Source organism: Mesoplodon densirostris, chromosome 10, assembly GCF_025265405.1.
Source record: "Mesoplodon densirostris isolate mMesDen1 chromosome 10, mMesDen1 primary haplotype, whole genome shotgun sequence".
Classification (NCBI taxonomy): domain Eukaryota; kingdom Metazoa; phylum Chordata; class Mammalia; order Artiodactyla; family Ziphiidae; genus Mesoplodon; species Mesoplodon densirostris.
In genome coordinates, this window is record NC_082670.1 from 64,321,364 (window position 1) to 64,334,914 (window position 13,551).

The 13,551-nt window shown below is 48.0% G+C and overlaps 1 protein-coding gene across 1 annotated transcript; it reads left to right on the forward strand.

Moving 5' to 3' along the window:
* The first annotated feature begins 9,293 nt into the window (after positions 1-9,293).
* Positions 9,294-12,694, forward strand: CCK (cholecystokinin). The gene is made up of 2 exons (XM_060111159.1): positions 9,294-9,507; positions 12,561-12,694. The coding sequence occupies exons 1-2, from the start codon at positions 9,294-9,296 to the stop codon at positions 12,692-12,694; spliced, it is 348 nt and encodes a 115-aa protein (XP_059967142.1).
* Positions 12,695-13,551: the final 857 nt, after the last annotated feature.

Sequence of the window (13,551 nt, forward strand, 5' to 3'; positions counted from 1 at the left end):
AAAGGGCTGGAGGTGCGAGTTTTCTTGTCCCTGAGCCCTCACCTCACGTGGCTAAGGTTTATCCCCTTGACGGTTTACATCCTTCTAGGAAGTGATTTCTCCCCACCTTGGATGGTTGTGAAAACGCAGGGTTGTGAAACCAAAGTGGCTTGCTCTGCGTGACACAGACAGTGGGTGTGAGACCTGAGACTCAGAACTAATATCATTTTCACTATGAAGTTCCCAGGGTCAGAGAAGAAAGAGAACAGCTCCCACCATGAAAGAGGACATATTCCTTGAAAATTTCTCCAGGTCAAAATATTGGTACACATTTGTGCACATGTTCCCCCCAAAACAAGAACAAAATAGGGAGATTTGTGTTTTTTCACAGTTCAAGAATGTAATGGGGTCTTTCCTGAGATTTGCACTTAGGAGCTGCAGGAGCCGCTGTTGATGTTTCGCCTGATATCCCCTCTGCCTCCCTGAATTCACCTGCAGCTGTGGGGGACACTTCCTGTACCAGCTGATGGCTTCCCACGCAGAATACCTGAATTTCTCTTCTCTGCCTGTTAGGTACCCCTCTTTCACACCTGCTACAGAAACCCTCAAACAATAGGACATAGGGGTCATGGATAAATGCTCTAGTGGGAAAATTTTGAAGTGATTTCTATACAGCTTCTCTGAACCCCAGTGGGCCCCAGGAGTAGCCTGTTTTATTTTTTTTAAGACATTTTTTGCTTGATTATTTTTTTTAAGTTTTATTTATTTTTGGCTGCATTGGGTCTTCATTGCTGCGTGTGGGCTTTCTCTAGTTGTGGCGAGCAGGGGCTACTCTTTGTTGCGGTGCGCAGGCTTCTCATTGCTGTGGCTTCTCTTGTCGTGGAGCATGGGCTCTAGGTGTATGGGCTTCAGTAGTTGTGGCTTGCGGGCTCTAGAGCGCAGGCTAAGTAGTTGTGGCACATGGGTTTAGCTGCTCCGCAGCATGTGGGATCTTCCCAGACTAAGGATCGAACCAGTGTCCCCTGCATTGGCAGGCGGATTCTTAGCCACTGCATCACCAGGGAACTCCCAGTAACCTGTTCTTTAACCCATGTTGTACCGACTTTTCTCTCTTCCCCAACTTCTCAGTTCAGCTTCTTGGGATGCCCTCCCAAACACACCATCTGCATCTGGACTTTGTCTCAGGGTCTGTTTACAGGGAGTCCCAAACTAAGGGACTCAAAATATAAGCCAACATTCTTGCTTAAAGACTGAGTCTCTTTTTTCTCCCCACTCCAAGCTCTAGAAACTTACATAAGAAACCCAATCTGGCAGCCACCATCATATTCTCACTCCTCTGCACATCCTCGGCGACCCTGGGCCAAGCACCCTGACGCTCCCCGCTCAGCTGGAGGCCTCTCTGTTGCCAGCGTCTCCAGGGAAGTCTCAGATGGGGTAAACAAACCCCTTCCTTCACTCATCATCATGGGTGCTAGGAAAATCTATGCACAGATCCCTCATTTCCGGGCTGCCAATTTCCACACATGCTGCAGGTTCGTGCCATTCCTTAAGGAATAGATGTCATGAAAATCTAAATAGAACTTTTACTTTCATGGTTAAATTCCCTCTGCTTTTTTAGCACTGAATGATTTTCTCTTTTCCTTTTGCTCCCTTTCTCATCGACACGGCCTTTGCACATTGCTCAACATCATCCCTAGGCAAAGTAGCCCCAAACTTGCTTTTCCTAAAACCCTGAACCTCTGGAGCACCTCAGCTGGCTCTGCCCATCTCTGCACTGAAATCTGACATCTCCCTTTCCACCCTCAGGTCTCAGGCTTGTCCAGGAGAAGCTAGTGCAAATGGGATGCCGTGGTCAGGCCCAATGGTCAGTAGCTTGGTGAGAAGGAAGAAGAACTTTGTATTCAGTGCTGTTTGTGCACCATCTCTCTTTTGTGGTGACCACATCCGGACTCCCTGCCCTCCACACACTCCACCTCGTCTTTCTGGAGTCCTTGCCTTTAATCCTTGCTCCCAATGTTTGCCCTCCTATTTTCCCCAGATTGAGTTAGGATAGCAAGAAACAGGTGGAGCAAGATTAGGCCTTAAACATCCATGTTCTGAAGACCTGGATTCCCAAACCCATCTGACTCTACATCTACTCTGGATAATAGATATTTCACATTCTCCCTTTATTGGCCTAAAATACCATTTATAACTCTTATGATACACCTATACAAACAATATTTTTTAAAAAATCAATATAATGCCCCTAATATAACATAATATAAAGTATATTATGAAATATAAAAGGAAAGCAATTTAGAATACAATGATATGTATCTCAATATGTAAATGGTCAGGCACAGTTAACTAGAAGACAGTTTTCAGATGTTTGTACCTACTTAGAATGAGTAAGTTTGGATTTAAAACAAGTAACTCAGTTTGCAACTGAACTTTATAGACATTTTTCCTTTACATTCAAGAACTTGAAATAAAAGTTAAACAATATAAACAGAGGATTTTGTGAGTGGGACAACTAGATACATGGGCCAATAGAGGTATGTCATAGAGGGAACTCAAACACCACGAGCAATATCGGGGCTGGTGACATGAGTTTTCAAAATGGTGTCCATCTCCTGTTAAAATCCCAAACAAAACAAAGTACAATCTTCAGTAGATTTAACATTGTTGGAAAGTTCAGTTATATTAAAACTTTGGTTTTAATATGTGCCAAAATGCTTTGGTTTTTTTATGTTACATGAAGTTAGCTTCTAGGCTTGAATAATTATAGACAAGATTTTCACCCACATGAATCACCGGGGGTCATCCAACATCATGTGCTTGTCCATCCAGCAGGTTGCCAGACACCCTGCCTCCTGGACCCCTCCCACCAAATGCCAGTAGGCACTGCCTATTATTGTGCTCACCCAAAAATTCCTCATAAATTTCCAAAATGTCACCTAGAGAGCAGTATCAGCCACATTGAGAAGTATCACCCACCTTTTGCCCCCTACATGCACAGGCCACAGGAATTCAAACAGAACGGTGACCCAAAGATAAAACCCAGTGGGTTGAGTGGGGTCAGCTCTCCACCACCTCAGAGCTAACGTTCTCAGGCAGTGAGGAGGTAGCCAAGCAGCTGGAGCTGAAGCACTAATAAGCAAGAAAAGATAAATATGCTACCCTACTGACAGGTGCGGACAATTGCCCCAAGGGTAACTTGGCAATATTTACCAAAAGTTTAAGTGTACATACTCTTTAATTCAGCAACTCCACCTCTAAGAATTCATCCCAAAGGTAAACGTGTGCATGAGCAGAATGGTATATATTCAAGGAGCCTCAGTTATAATTGGAACATATTGGAAGCTATTTAAATTTTTATCAGTAGGGCACTGGCTAGATGAATTAAGGCATATCCATCCAGTGGAATGTTCTATAGAAACTGAGGTAGAATTATGCCAACAATACAAAGTGACCTCCAATATATATTTTAAGTGAAAAAAGTAAAGCAGAGAACATTATGTATTATGTGCTTCCAAGTATGAATTATTTGTGTGTGTGTGTGTGTGTTTGACACTTAATTGATTTGCTTGTATGTCCATGGACTCTCTGTGGAAGAATTCATTAGAAACTAGAAGCACTCCTTGCTTCTAGGGAAGGACAGGGGCGAGGGGGAGACTTAGTTTTAACTACATACCCTTTTCTACCTTTAAATTTTTGAATTATGTGCATTTAATACCTATTCAAACCACTTTAATTTGTAAAATTAAGAGCCTTCCCTGATAAGGCTGTCTAGGAACAGCTGTGTCCTCAAGCATTAATTTGGAGTAGGGGCCATTGACCAGCAGCCAGGGTGGTAGGTGGGACGTGTCTCTGCTGGAGGCTGGGACATTGCAGGGACACTTGCTTGTCCTCTGCTCTGAGGGGTCCGCTTCAGAGGGAATCTGGATCAGCAGGACCTCAAAGACTTCAGACTGTCCCTCAAAGAATTTAAGTCTCCCTGTTCATTAACTTTTCCCAATTATGGCCATAGAGGCTGCTCTTAAAACTTCTACAAAGGAAAGTGACCCAAAAGACAGGACTGGAGACACTGGTGGATGGTTTCCCTGGCAACTACAATTCCTGTTGGCTTTTCAGTATTAGTTTGAAAAGCAAAGGCTCATTCTGCATGTGTGGATCAATGGGCTGGGAGATGACCTCTCCTCTTTCCTGTCACCTATTCAGGAGGTGACCTCCCATTTCTGATGGCTCTTACATCCATGGCTAAAAGAAATGGCGTTACAAACAATTCCTGTGGCTATTTGGGAGTCCATGACCCAGCCAAGGGCCAACCAATGGCTTTTCATTTACCGCTATATGTCTTGTAAATCTAGTCAACTGAACTAAGAGTTGTTTCCTCAGTGAACATGTATTGATTACTTAGCATGTGTCCGGGTTCATTCTTGCATTGGGAGAATAAATCATGGTTCCTGTCCCCTGGCGTACTGGCAGATAAGATGTTCGTATAGATGAAGAGTTCAGTTAAATATCTACTGAGCAACTGCTCTCCTCCCAGGCTCGGGGGTGCCGGTTATGATGTGTGTGCCTTGGGTTATCTCACAGAGACCTCAGCGGGATTGAGTCCACAGCAGTAGCCCCCTCATTAACATGCACTTGATTTTCTTCTCTCTCCTCCCTGCTCCTTCACTCCTGCTTCCTTGAGATCAGTCCCAAGTAATCTCCCTGCACCCAGGTGCTTGTCTCAGCCTTGCTTTTGTGAACATCTGAACTAAGACAAGAGATTCTGAGGGAACTCATCATTAGGAAAAGGAAACTGTTCACCATGACCACAGCTACTTCTTTCTTTTCTGTCAAATTGCTTCATGTAATGGCAGATGACATTGGCTATGTGGGCCTTTGGAAAATTCCAGGACAAATAATGGCATTTCTAATACAAGTTCAAGAGAAAAAAATTCAAGATCCCAAGTAGAAGCCTTCAAACACATTTCTAATCACAGCAAACATTCTCCTGACCTCCTTTAAATGGGGATCACTGTAACAAGTTTAAATTCTATGAATAATAAAGTAGGAGTCTCTAGTAGGTCCCTGGAAATTCCACTAAGTTTTGTACAAAAGCAAAATGGACATATATCTTTGAGATACTTCCCATGTCTTTGAGATACTACATGGAAAAGATCACATTCCTCTTTCAGGGACTGCTTTTGGGGATGCCTCCCCAACTCTGAATGGGACCTCACTAAAATTATTTTCACCACAATCAGATGGAAATGTCTAGATTCCAAACCAATAAACGGTCATAGGTTTTCTCTCACCTCTACTCTCTCTCCAATGACACATCTGGATATGGTTCCCACCCTTTCAGTTCCCTGCATGAAGCTAGGGACCTTCCACATCATGGGGCATCTGAATCCCAGCTGTGAGTCTCACTGAGTGATAAGAGGTTGGCTTGGGTGGCGTGGGGGGCAACAGAGAGGGCTCTTCCCTTTTCTATTCCTTTCCTGAGACAAGGGTAAAATTGGGGTAAAATTTAATTGCCATCTCACACTTGGTAAAATGGAAAAAGAACCTCCAAACAAGGTAAAATTCCATTACAACTTCCCTGGTCTTTATTCGTACTGAGAAGAAAAACCATTTCTCCTTCACATGAGCAGGGGGGTCTACATGTCAAAGACCCTCACAGAGGGACCTCAAGCAGGGGTTTGCACGTGTTCATGCAGATACCCTGCCCAACCCCCCTCATACCCTCTCCCGGCTCTACTTTTCTCCTAAGCATTTGTGACCATCCATCACCTACTGCACCTGCTAATATTTTTCTTGTTTATTATCTGTCTCCCCAACTAGAATGGAAGCACCATCAGTGCAGGGATTTTGCCTGTTTTTCTCTCTGTTGTAACCCAACAGTGCCTGATAGACAGTTGGTATCTTCAGTAGTATTATCCCGAAATTAGACAAAAGCTTGGGGGCAGGTGGTTTATTTGGGAGATGATCCCAGATACCAGAAGTGAGGAAATGAGGAGACGACAGACAGGACACAAGGAAAATTGTTCAATAAATGTTAACTAAATGGATGGAGGGAAGGGAGTTCAGTAACTGGCTTACCCTAAGGAAATTCTACAGCAGTGGGTCTCTAATTCTACAGCAGTGGTCAGGGGAGCACCACCAGCAGCATTAAGGAACTTGTTAGAAATGCAGATTCCTGGGCTCCATCTCAGACCTACTTGCATCAGAAACTCTGGGAGGTGTTTGAACAAGCCCCTTAGGTCAGCGGTTCCCAACCTTTTTGGCACAAGGTACCGGTTTACTGGAAGACAGTTTTTCCACAGACGGGGGTAGGGGTGGGCGGATATTTCACGCGGTAATGCGAGTGACGGTTCAGGCGGTAATGCCAGCGATGGGGAGCGATGCGGAGCGGCAGATGAAGCTTCACCAGCTCGCCCGCCACCCGCCACTCACCTCCTGCTCTGCGGCGGGTCCCTAACAGGCCGCAGACCGTTAGTGGTCCACAGCCCGGGGGTTGGGGGCCCCTGCCTTAGGTGATTATGCTCTATAAGAACTTTTGTGTTCTCAGACATGTCTTGGCCACAGTCACAAATCAAACGAGTTTCCCCAACTGAACTACACAGCAGCCTCGTGGGAAAACCAGTGGAAAACATCTAATCTGTAGCTCTGTTTCTAAAATGTTGCCTTTAGATTGCAGAAATGCAGCAGCTTCTAGAGTTTAGAAAGGGGGGCGGCAACCAGAGGCGGCTCCCCGCCAAGCTCCCCGCCCCCCGCCGGCTCCCCACCCACCTCGACCCCTACAGTCCCACCGTCCCGGGAGCTGAGTACAGATTCCCATTTTGAAAGAATCACTTCCAAATCTTTCTCGGGGAGGGAAAAAAGGGGGAGGAGTGGAGGACCCCAGGAAGGGACGAGGAATGGGTGGCGACCCCCAAGTCCCAGGCTGGAAGGCCTCGGTGCGCTGAGGCTCCAGGGGTCTGTGGAGGAGCCTCGGCCAGGCGCTGCTCCTGTTCGCGCCTAGGTGGCCGACGGTGAAATGGGGTTGTCAGTGACTTTTGCAGGACGCGGCGAACTGGAGCACCAACTAGCGGACTCTAACCCAAACGGCTTCAAGGCGGAGGTGGATGTAGACCCCTACGGCGAACTAGCTGGGGGTCGCCTAGCTACGGAGCCAAGGACGCGACCGAGCAGGGAAGGGCGCACAGCGGCCGCCGCGGCGCCACCCGTGTCCCTACCAGGTGGTTGAGTGACGAGGGGCGAGGTCCTTATTTCAAAGCCGGCGGGGACCGGGCCCGGTGTGAGAGCTCGGGTACTCAGGGAAGGTGGGAGTGGCAGATGCCGATGCCAGAGGGGAATGGGGACTGGGAGGATTTTGGGGACACTCGCTGGCGCCACTTGGCCACAAGGAGCCGCGGCCACCGCGGGCAGGAGGTAGCTCCGCTCGGAAGAAAACACAGCCCTTTCCCAAACTCCGGGCAAAGCCCAGGGGTGTCATCCTCATTTTACAGCTATGTGAATCGGGGCCCAGGACGCCAACAGCCAGCCGTAGCCGAGCCCTTTCACTGACCCGGGAACCCTTGCCCTCGGAATCCTGGAGAACTTCGAGGGCTTTTCATGCGGCTGAGAACAAAGTGAAGACCCCTCTTCCCTCCCCCCGGAGGAAGCCCACTCTCGGGTCAAAAGACCAGAGCTGCTTGCGATGCTCCAAGAGGGGCCGACACTTCCTCCATCTCAGAATTACGCTTTGCTGACACCCAGCCTGGTCTAGCGTCCCCTCCACCCCACCCCCAGTTTCCCTTCTGGCCCCTCTGGTCCCCCGAGCAGACTAAAGGCGCGCGGGCAGCTTCTCCATCCCGGAGGAGGGTCCCCATTCCTAGGTCTGCCGCCCTGAGAGGGGGAGCTTCGAGCTGGAATGGGCAAGGGAGAGGGGGTGGGCCCGGCTTGGGGAGGAAGCTCTCCCGACAGAGACAGGGCTGACGCCGAACACCCCGCCTGGGACAGGTTCACCTGGCTCCGCTGGGCCATTGCTCCCTCTCTCCCCTCAGCCACCTCAATCTTTTGTCGCCCCGGTTGCCGCCCTCTGAGCACGTGTCGCTACCCGGCTGCGTCAGCGCTGGGTAAATAGATGACTGGCCAATGGCTCAGGCGGGGCTATTTAAGAGGCAGCCTCCTGCCCACCTACCGTGAACTTGGCTCGGCTCCCCCGCTGCTCTGGCAGGAACGCGAAGCCGGTCGCGTCCTATTCCGAAGGTAGGTTCCCCGCTTTGGGGGATCCAGGTACCAAGTGTCCTTCATCCAGGTGAAGAAGGGTGTCTTCACTTTTGTGCCCCTTCCGTTTCATTTTTCTGTTTTCTGTGTCTTCTTTCCGACAGCTCGAGAGACATTTCTTGAAGTCAGAAAGGACAGTGCGGGTGGGTAGAGCTGCTTTAGGGACTTCTACTCGCCGGCTTTGTTCTTCTCTCGCGCAGGCAACGCTGGGGCATCTATCTGTTTGCTCGGATTAGCATGTAAATTGCGATTTGCTAGATGTTACACATCGGGGCAGTCTACTTTGCAATCTTTTCAAATAAACTACCGAGAGGTTTTAAGATTTAAAGTTATTTTCTGAATACTGCAGGGAAATTCAAGTCTTTGGGGAATAGAAACGTGCGTGTTTTATCTGCCGGCGGATCTAAAATGCAGCGGTGCTTGGCTGAAGCCCGATGACTGAGCGCAGATTTCTGATTTTCTTAAAAAAAAAAAAAAAAACTGCCTGTGCTTTGCGTAGTGCTTTATTGCCAATTCCCATGTGCACCTTGAAGAAACTTGAAAGATGTGGCTTTTATTTATTGCTCCCACATTTTAAACCGTGCTTCTTGGTTTTTCACCATTTATTTCCCTATTGGAAGCTTCTTAGCTCTCTGGAAATGTGCTACTATTCCTCAAGGGTCTCATTTCTCCCACAGAGTCTTCTCTTTAGGATAATTTTCACCTATCTTTAATCTCTTGCTTTTCCAGTTAGGAGAAGAGAGACTACACTCTGTAACATTTCCTCAAACTAAAGGAAAAGAGAAGACATTCCTTCTGCTAAACAGGGCAAAGGACAGGGTCTCTCTCCGTCCCCCGCACCATTGCCCGACCCCGGCTGTGGTTTCCCCAAAAAACGAGCGCGGTGAGCCAGGACACGCGCGCTGGGGTTACAGCTCCCTCGTGCTTGCACCTGCCTGGCGGGTCCCGAGCCCCGCGCGTTTGGACTGAGCCCCCTTCTCCGTACCTCGGGGGCCCGACCCTCCGCGAGAGCCCGCGGAGGCCCCACCTTTTCGTTCACTTTCCCTTCCCTCTGCCCCCCCGCAGCCATGAACGGTGCCTTGTGCCTGTGCGTGCTGATGGCTGTCCTGGTGGCGGGCGCCCTGGCTCAGTCCGTGCCTCCCGCGGACCCCGCGGGCCCCTGGGCGCAGCAGGAGGACGAGGCCCCGCGGAGACAGCTGAGGGCCGTGCGGAGAGTGGACGACGAGCCCCGAGCGCACCTGGGCGCGCTGCTGGCCAGGTACATCCAGCAGTCTCGGAAAGGTACGCAGGCCGCCTCCCTGTCTCTCCCTTCTGCCTCCAGCAGGAGCTAAACAAGCCACAGTTTTCCCAGCCTCAAAGTCTTTCTCCAGGAATAAGGTGATTCAGCAGCTCAGTAGCTGAGTATATGGACAGCATATATGGCATATGGACAGCCCTGTCCCTTTCCTGGGCCTGGCTAGCTCATCTATAAAGAGGGCATGAGGGTGGGGTTCCCCTCGGCCCCTTCCAGGTCTTTTTGAGATTCAGAGGGAGGCTCATTCATCTCTAGAATTCCTGGAAATCATGATTTGGACTGGCGCAGATTTTTTCCTACCAACTTTATCCACGGTGATACCGATGGTGAACACACTGACTGGGGAGCGGTATTTTAAACTGGACCAACACAGCTGGACAATAAACCACAGCTGCTGGGAGGGGTAGGGGTGGGCTCCATTCCCATGAGGCTCTCTTAACCTGCTGGTGTGCCACGGCCTGGATTTGAAATTTAACTCATGGCTTGATGAGATGGGGAGAAAATAAAGGGCTTGACTCTCCAGAATCTCCTATAATTCCATATGAAGGTGAGAAGGGACCTTTTTACCAGGGGGTTTCAGAAGGAAAGAATAGAAGATTTGTTATATTTCATCCTCTCATTGGGAAATGTTCCCAACTACCATCTTCTATTTTGCTTTCCTGCTAATTAAACTGAAAGATGTGGAAATACTAGTCAGATGACAGAGAACATCTGAAAATTTGGGGGGGTGCCTGCTGATTGTCTGCCTGAAAATAGTTTAATATCTGTCCTTGGATATGGGTTGAATTTCAGCCAGACCAGTCTGAAATATCGTAGGCTTTTCATTGACCATAATCTGGAAGCCCCATTCATACCTTCAAGAAAGATCCACCAGAAACAGTTGTGGCTAAAAAAGCCAATTACCAGATGATTTCCCTACAACTGACACTCGACAGTGGCTTTAAACCACAAACTCATATAGGAATACCCGTCACTTGGAACTTTAGCTGCCAACACCCAGGATCAGCACCAACTAGAAAATAATCATGCTCTTCTATTTGACAAATATGAACTAGAAATAAGTATCTACATCTATAGAGTTTCTTTGACTGTTTTACACATTTTGAGATCACAGTGAATATTTACTCAACTCTGGTATATATTATGCCTAAAGATTCCAAACAAGATAATGCACCCTTTGGGGAGTGCTCAAGAGTTTATCATTAGAAACTGTCTGTAGAGCTTTCAATGATCTGAGGAGAAGCAATTCTGTTAGTGTACACCTGCCCCAAGTCCAGCAAAGCCCAGTGCTACATCTGTATTGTCTCTCTTCATCCTCACAACAGCCCTGTGCAGTAAGGTCTATTATCCTCATTGTGTTACTGTGGAAGCTGGGATTCTGGAAGACTGAGTGACCTACGTGAGGTAGCACATCTAGGCAGCATCAGGGCTGAGAGTCTACTCAAGTCCTGCCCTCCCTGGATCATCTGGAAGCCATTCAGCTTCCCAGCTGTACTGCCCATTACAAGTTTTAAAATTTCAAGGAGCCCAGCCCTTCAATTGTGTAAGTCAGGTGTAAGTGCCTACTCTGTGTCCACTAAGTGAGTGAGGACTTTGGTAAATGCACAGAACCATGTGTACCTCAGCAGCAACAGGCAGGAGGATGGGGCATATTGCCGTGTGACTCCGCACAGATAACTGGGTCTGAGAGTTTTGCTGAATGCAAGGACTAATATTTCATCTGAAAGGTGTTGAACAATTAAACAGCAGGGGCTGTTTTTCCTCTGCATAGACTGGGGATACCTGCAAAAGGGTTGGAATGTGCTGGGGTGACGCTTAGTTCCAAAGCTGGGAATTAATTGGACGGGGGGGGGGGAGGAGAGAGAGGGGAGAGAAAGAAAGGGTGGATGTAACCTGCTCTGTAGGGTTGTTTCTGGGTTTTAATTTAGCTAGCTTTATTTGATTATCCAACAAGACAGAATACCTGCTTCTGCATTGTCATCAATGAATAAGCCGTGGTCTGACTCGCTGCAGCCTGTGGGCAGGAGTTGGCAAGGGCAGCCTTGTACAGAAGAGCTCAATGCCAGCAGTGGGACCACGGTGGCTCCCAATACAATAGGAACCATCGAGTGATCCTCCACCCCTCTGCCCTTGAAGCCACCTGGGCTTTGCCTGTCGAGGTCCCTTAGGGACCTTTCTTGGCCCTTAGGTTGTATAAGAGAAGGTATGATACTGATTTTCTACCCAGGAGACCACTCTGTGTGATCCGTAGGCCAGGACTGTCACATGCCTCATCACGGCCCTGTCCACTCAACGTGAATCATTCCTGGACTCATCCTGTTCCCAAGGACTTAACTCCCATCCCTAAGGGCCCATTTCAGGTTCAGTTATTGTATTTTGGTCAAAATGGCTGAATTAAATTAAATTACCTCTTTGTTCTGCCCACCCTTCTTTGAGTGTTACTGAGGTGCTGAGATTTTAATCTGATGGTGTGCCTTTTTCTCAATATCATTTTTTTAAAAGAGAAGGTAGCTTTCAAATTAATAATCTTAAAACAGTATTTATCTAGCAATGGAACTGGATTCCATTTTTTAAAAAACGTCCTAACATCAAAATATCGTAATTGCGTTACCTTAAAAAGAGTCAGGCAGGCTCAGGGATATTAAGGGGTAAACTTTAGAAGTGGGTAGTACTGGGGAAATCCTGGGTTAGCACCTGCTTAGAGCCAGCTATGAAAGGGAAAACACCTCTAGGAGTAGAAAAACCTAGGCAGGTCCCAGTTGTGAAAGATGAGAGTGAATGAATTCACCTAAATTCATACAGATCGCAAACCACACCCACGACTAGAAAAGACTACCCTGTCTCCAGTTAAACAGACATGGGTCCTTCTCCTCGCTTAGATTTTGGCCCAGCAGTCCCACTATCTTGATACCTCTTTAATACCTTTCAGAAGATGCATGTTATGTATTGTCTGGCCTTTTCTATTGTTTTCCTTTACAAACTGAACATGAGATGCTCTTAGATATGATGGTCCCGTTTCCTTCCTCTCTGCCCCTTGTAGCTCCTTCTGGTCGAATGTCTGTAATCAAGAACCTGCAGAGCCTGGACCCCAGCCACAGGATAAGTGACCGGGACTACACTGGCTGGATGGATTTCGGCCGGCGCAGTGCCGAGGAGTATGAATACACCTCCTAGAAGACCCAGCCTTCGTCAGCACAACAGGAAGCAAACTCCTGACTCAGAGGAGGCAGAATAAGAAAACAATCACGCTCATAACTCGTTGTCTCTGACGTCTGACATTTAAAGTATCTATTTATTAAGTGTTCAATGTGAAAAATCTGTCTGTAACGTTGTCCAATGCAACCATTGCACCTTAGCAGAAATGTACAAGTGGAAGACAAAATGTTTCCTTTATCTGTGACCCACACTCCCCATTCCTAAAGTGTTGCTATGCTATTAAAGTGATTTCATTCTGCCCCTTATTCCCTGTTTCTACTGAGGCCAAGGGGTCCTTTAATCCTCAGAACATTCAAGCAGGGATTCCTGATGTATGGGGCCCAAGGAGGAATCCCTGTGGTAGATGGTCCCAGAAAGGGCTTGAGAAATGAGGGTCAGGCATAGAGCTGGCTTCTCTACTTCAGGCCAGGTAGCCAGTGAAAGGCCCTTCTGTGTCAGCTCCACGGCCCAGCCCTGGCCGCCCTGGACCCTGGGCCCCTGTGGGGCACCATTGCAAAAAAACCTGCCCAGCTTATAGTGCTACTCATTTGTCTAGGTGAATCCCAGAGAGGCAGCTGGAGATGGAGGTTTCCATCAGCCCATCCCCACAGGGTGTTCTCATCTGCCAGCTCCATCCCACACCAGGGTTTCTCTGGGGGTGCTCTTGGCCTTTAAATAAATAATGGAGCAGCACTGGTCAGCACTTTTATATGTATCGGACCTCTCCACGGCCCTGTGGCACAGAGGTTATTGTCCTTTTAAAAATGAGGAAACAGACTCTGAGAGATGAAAGTGACTAGCCCGTGGTTCCCCAGCTAAAGAAATTCACAGACTTG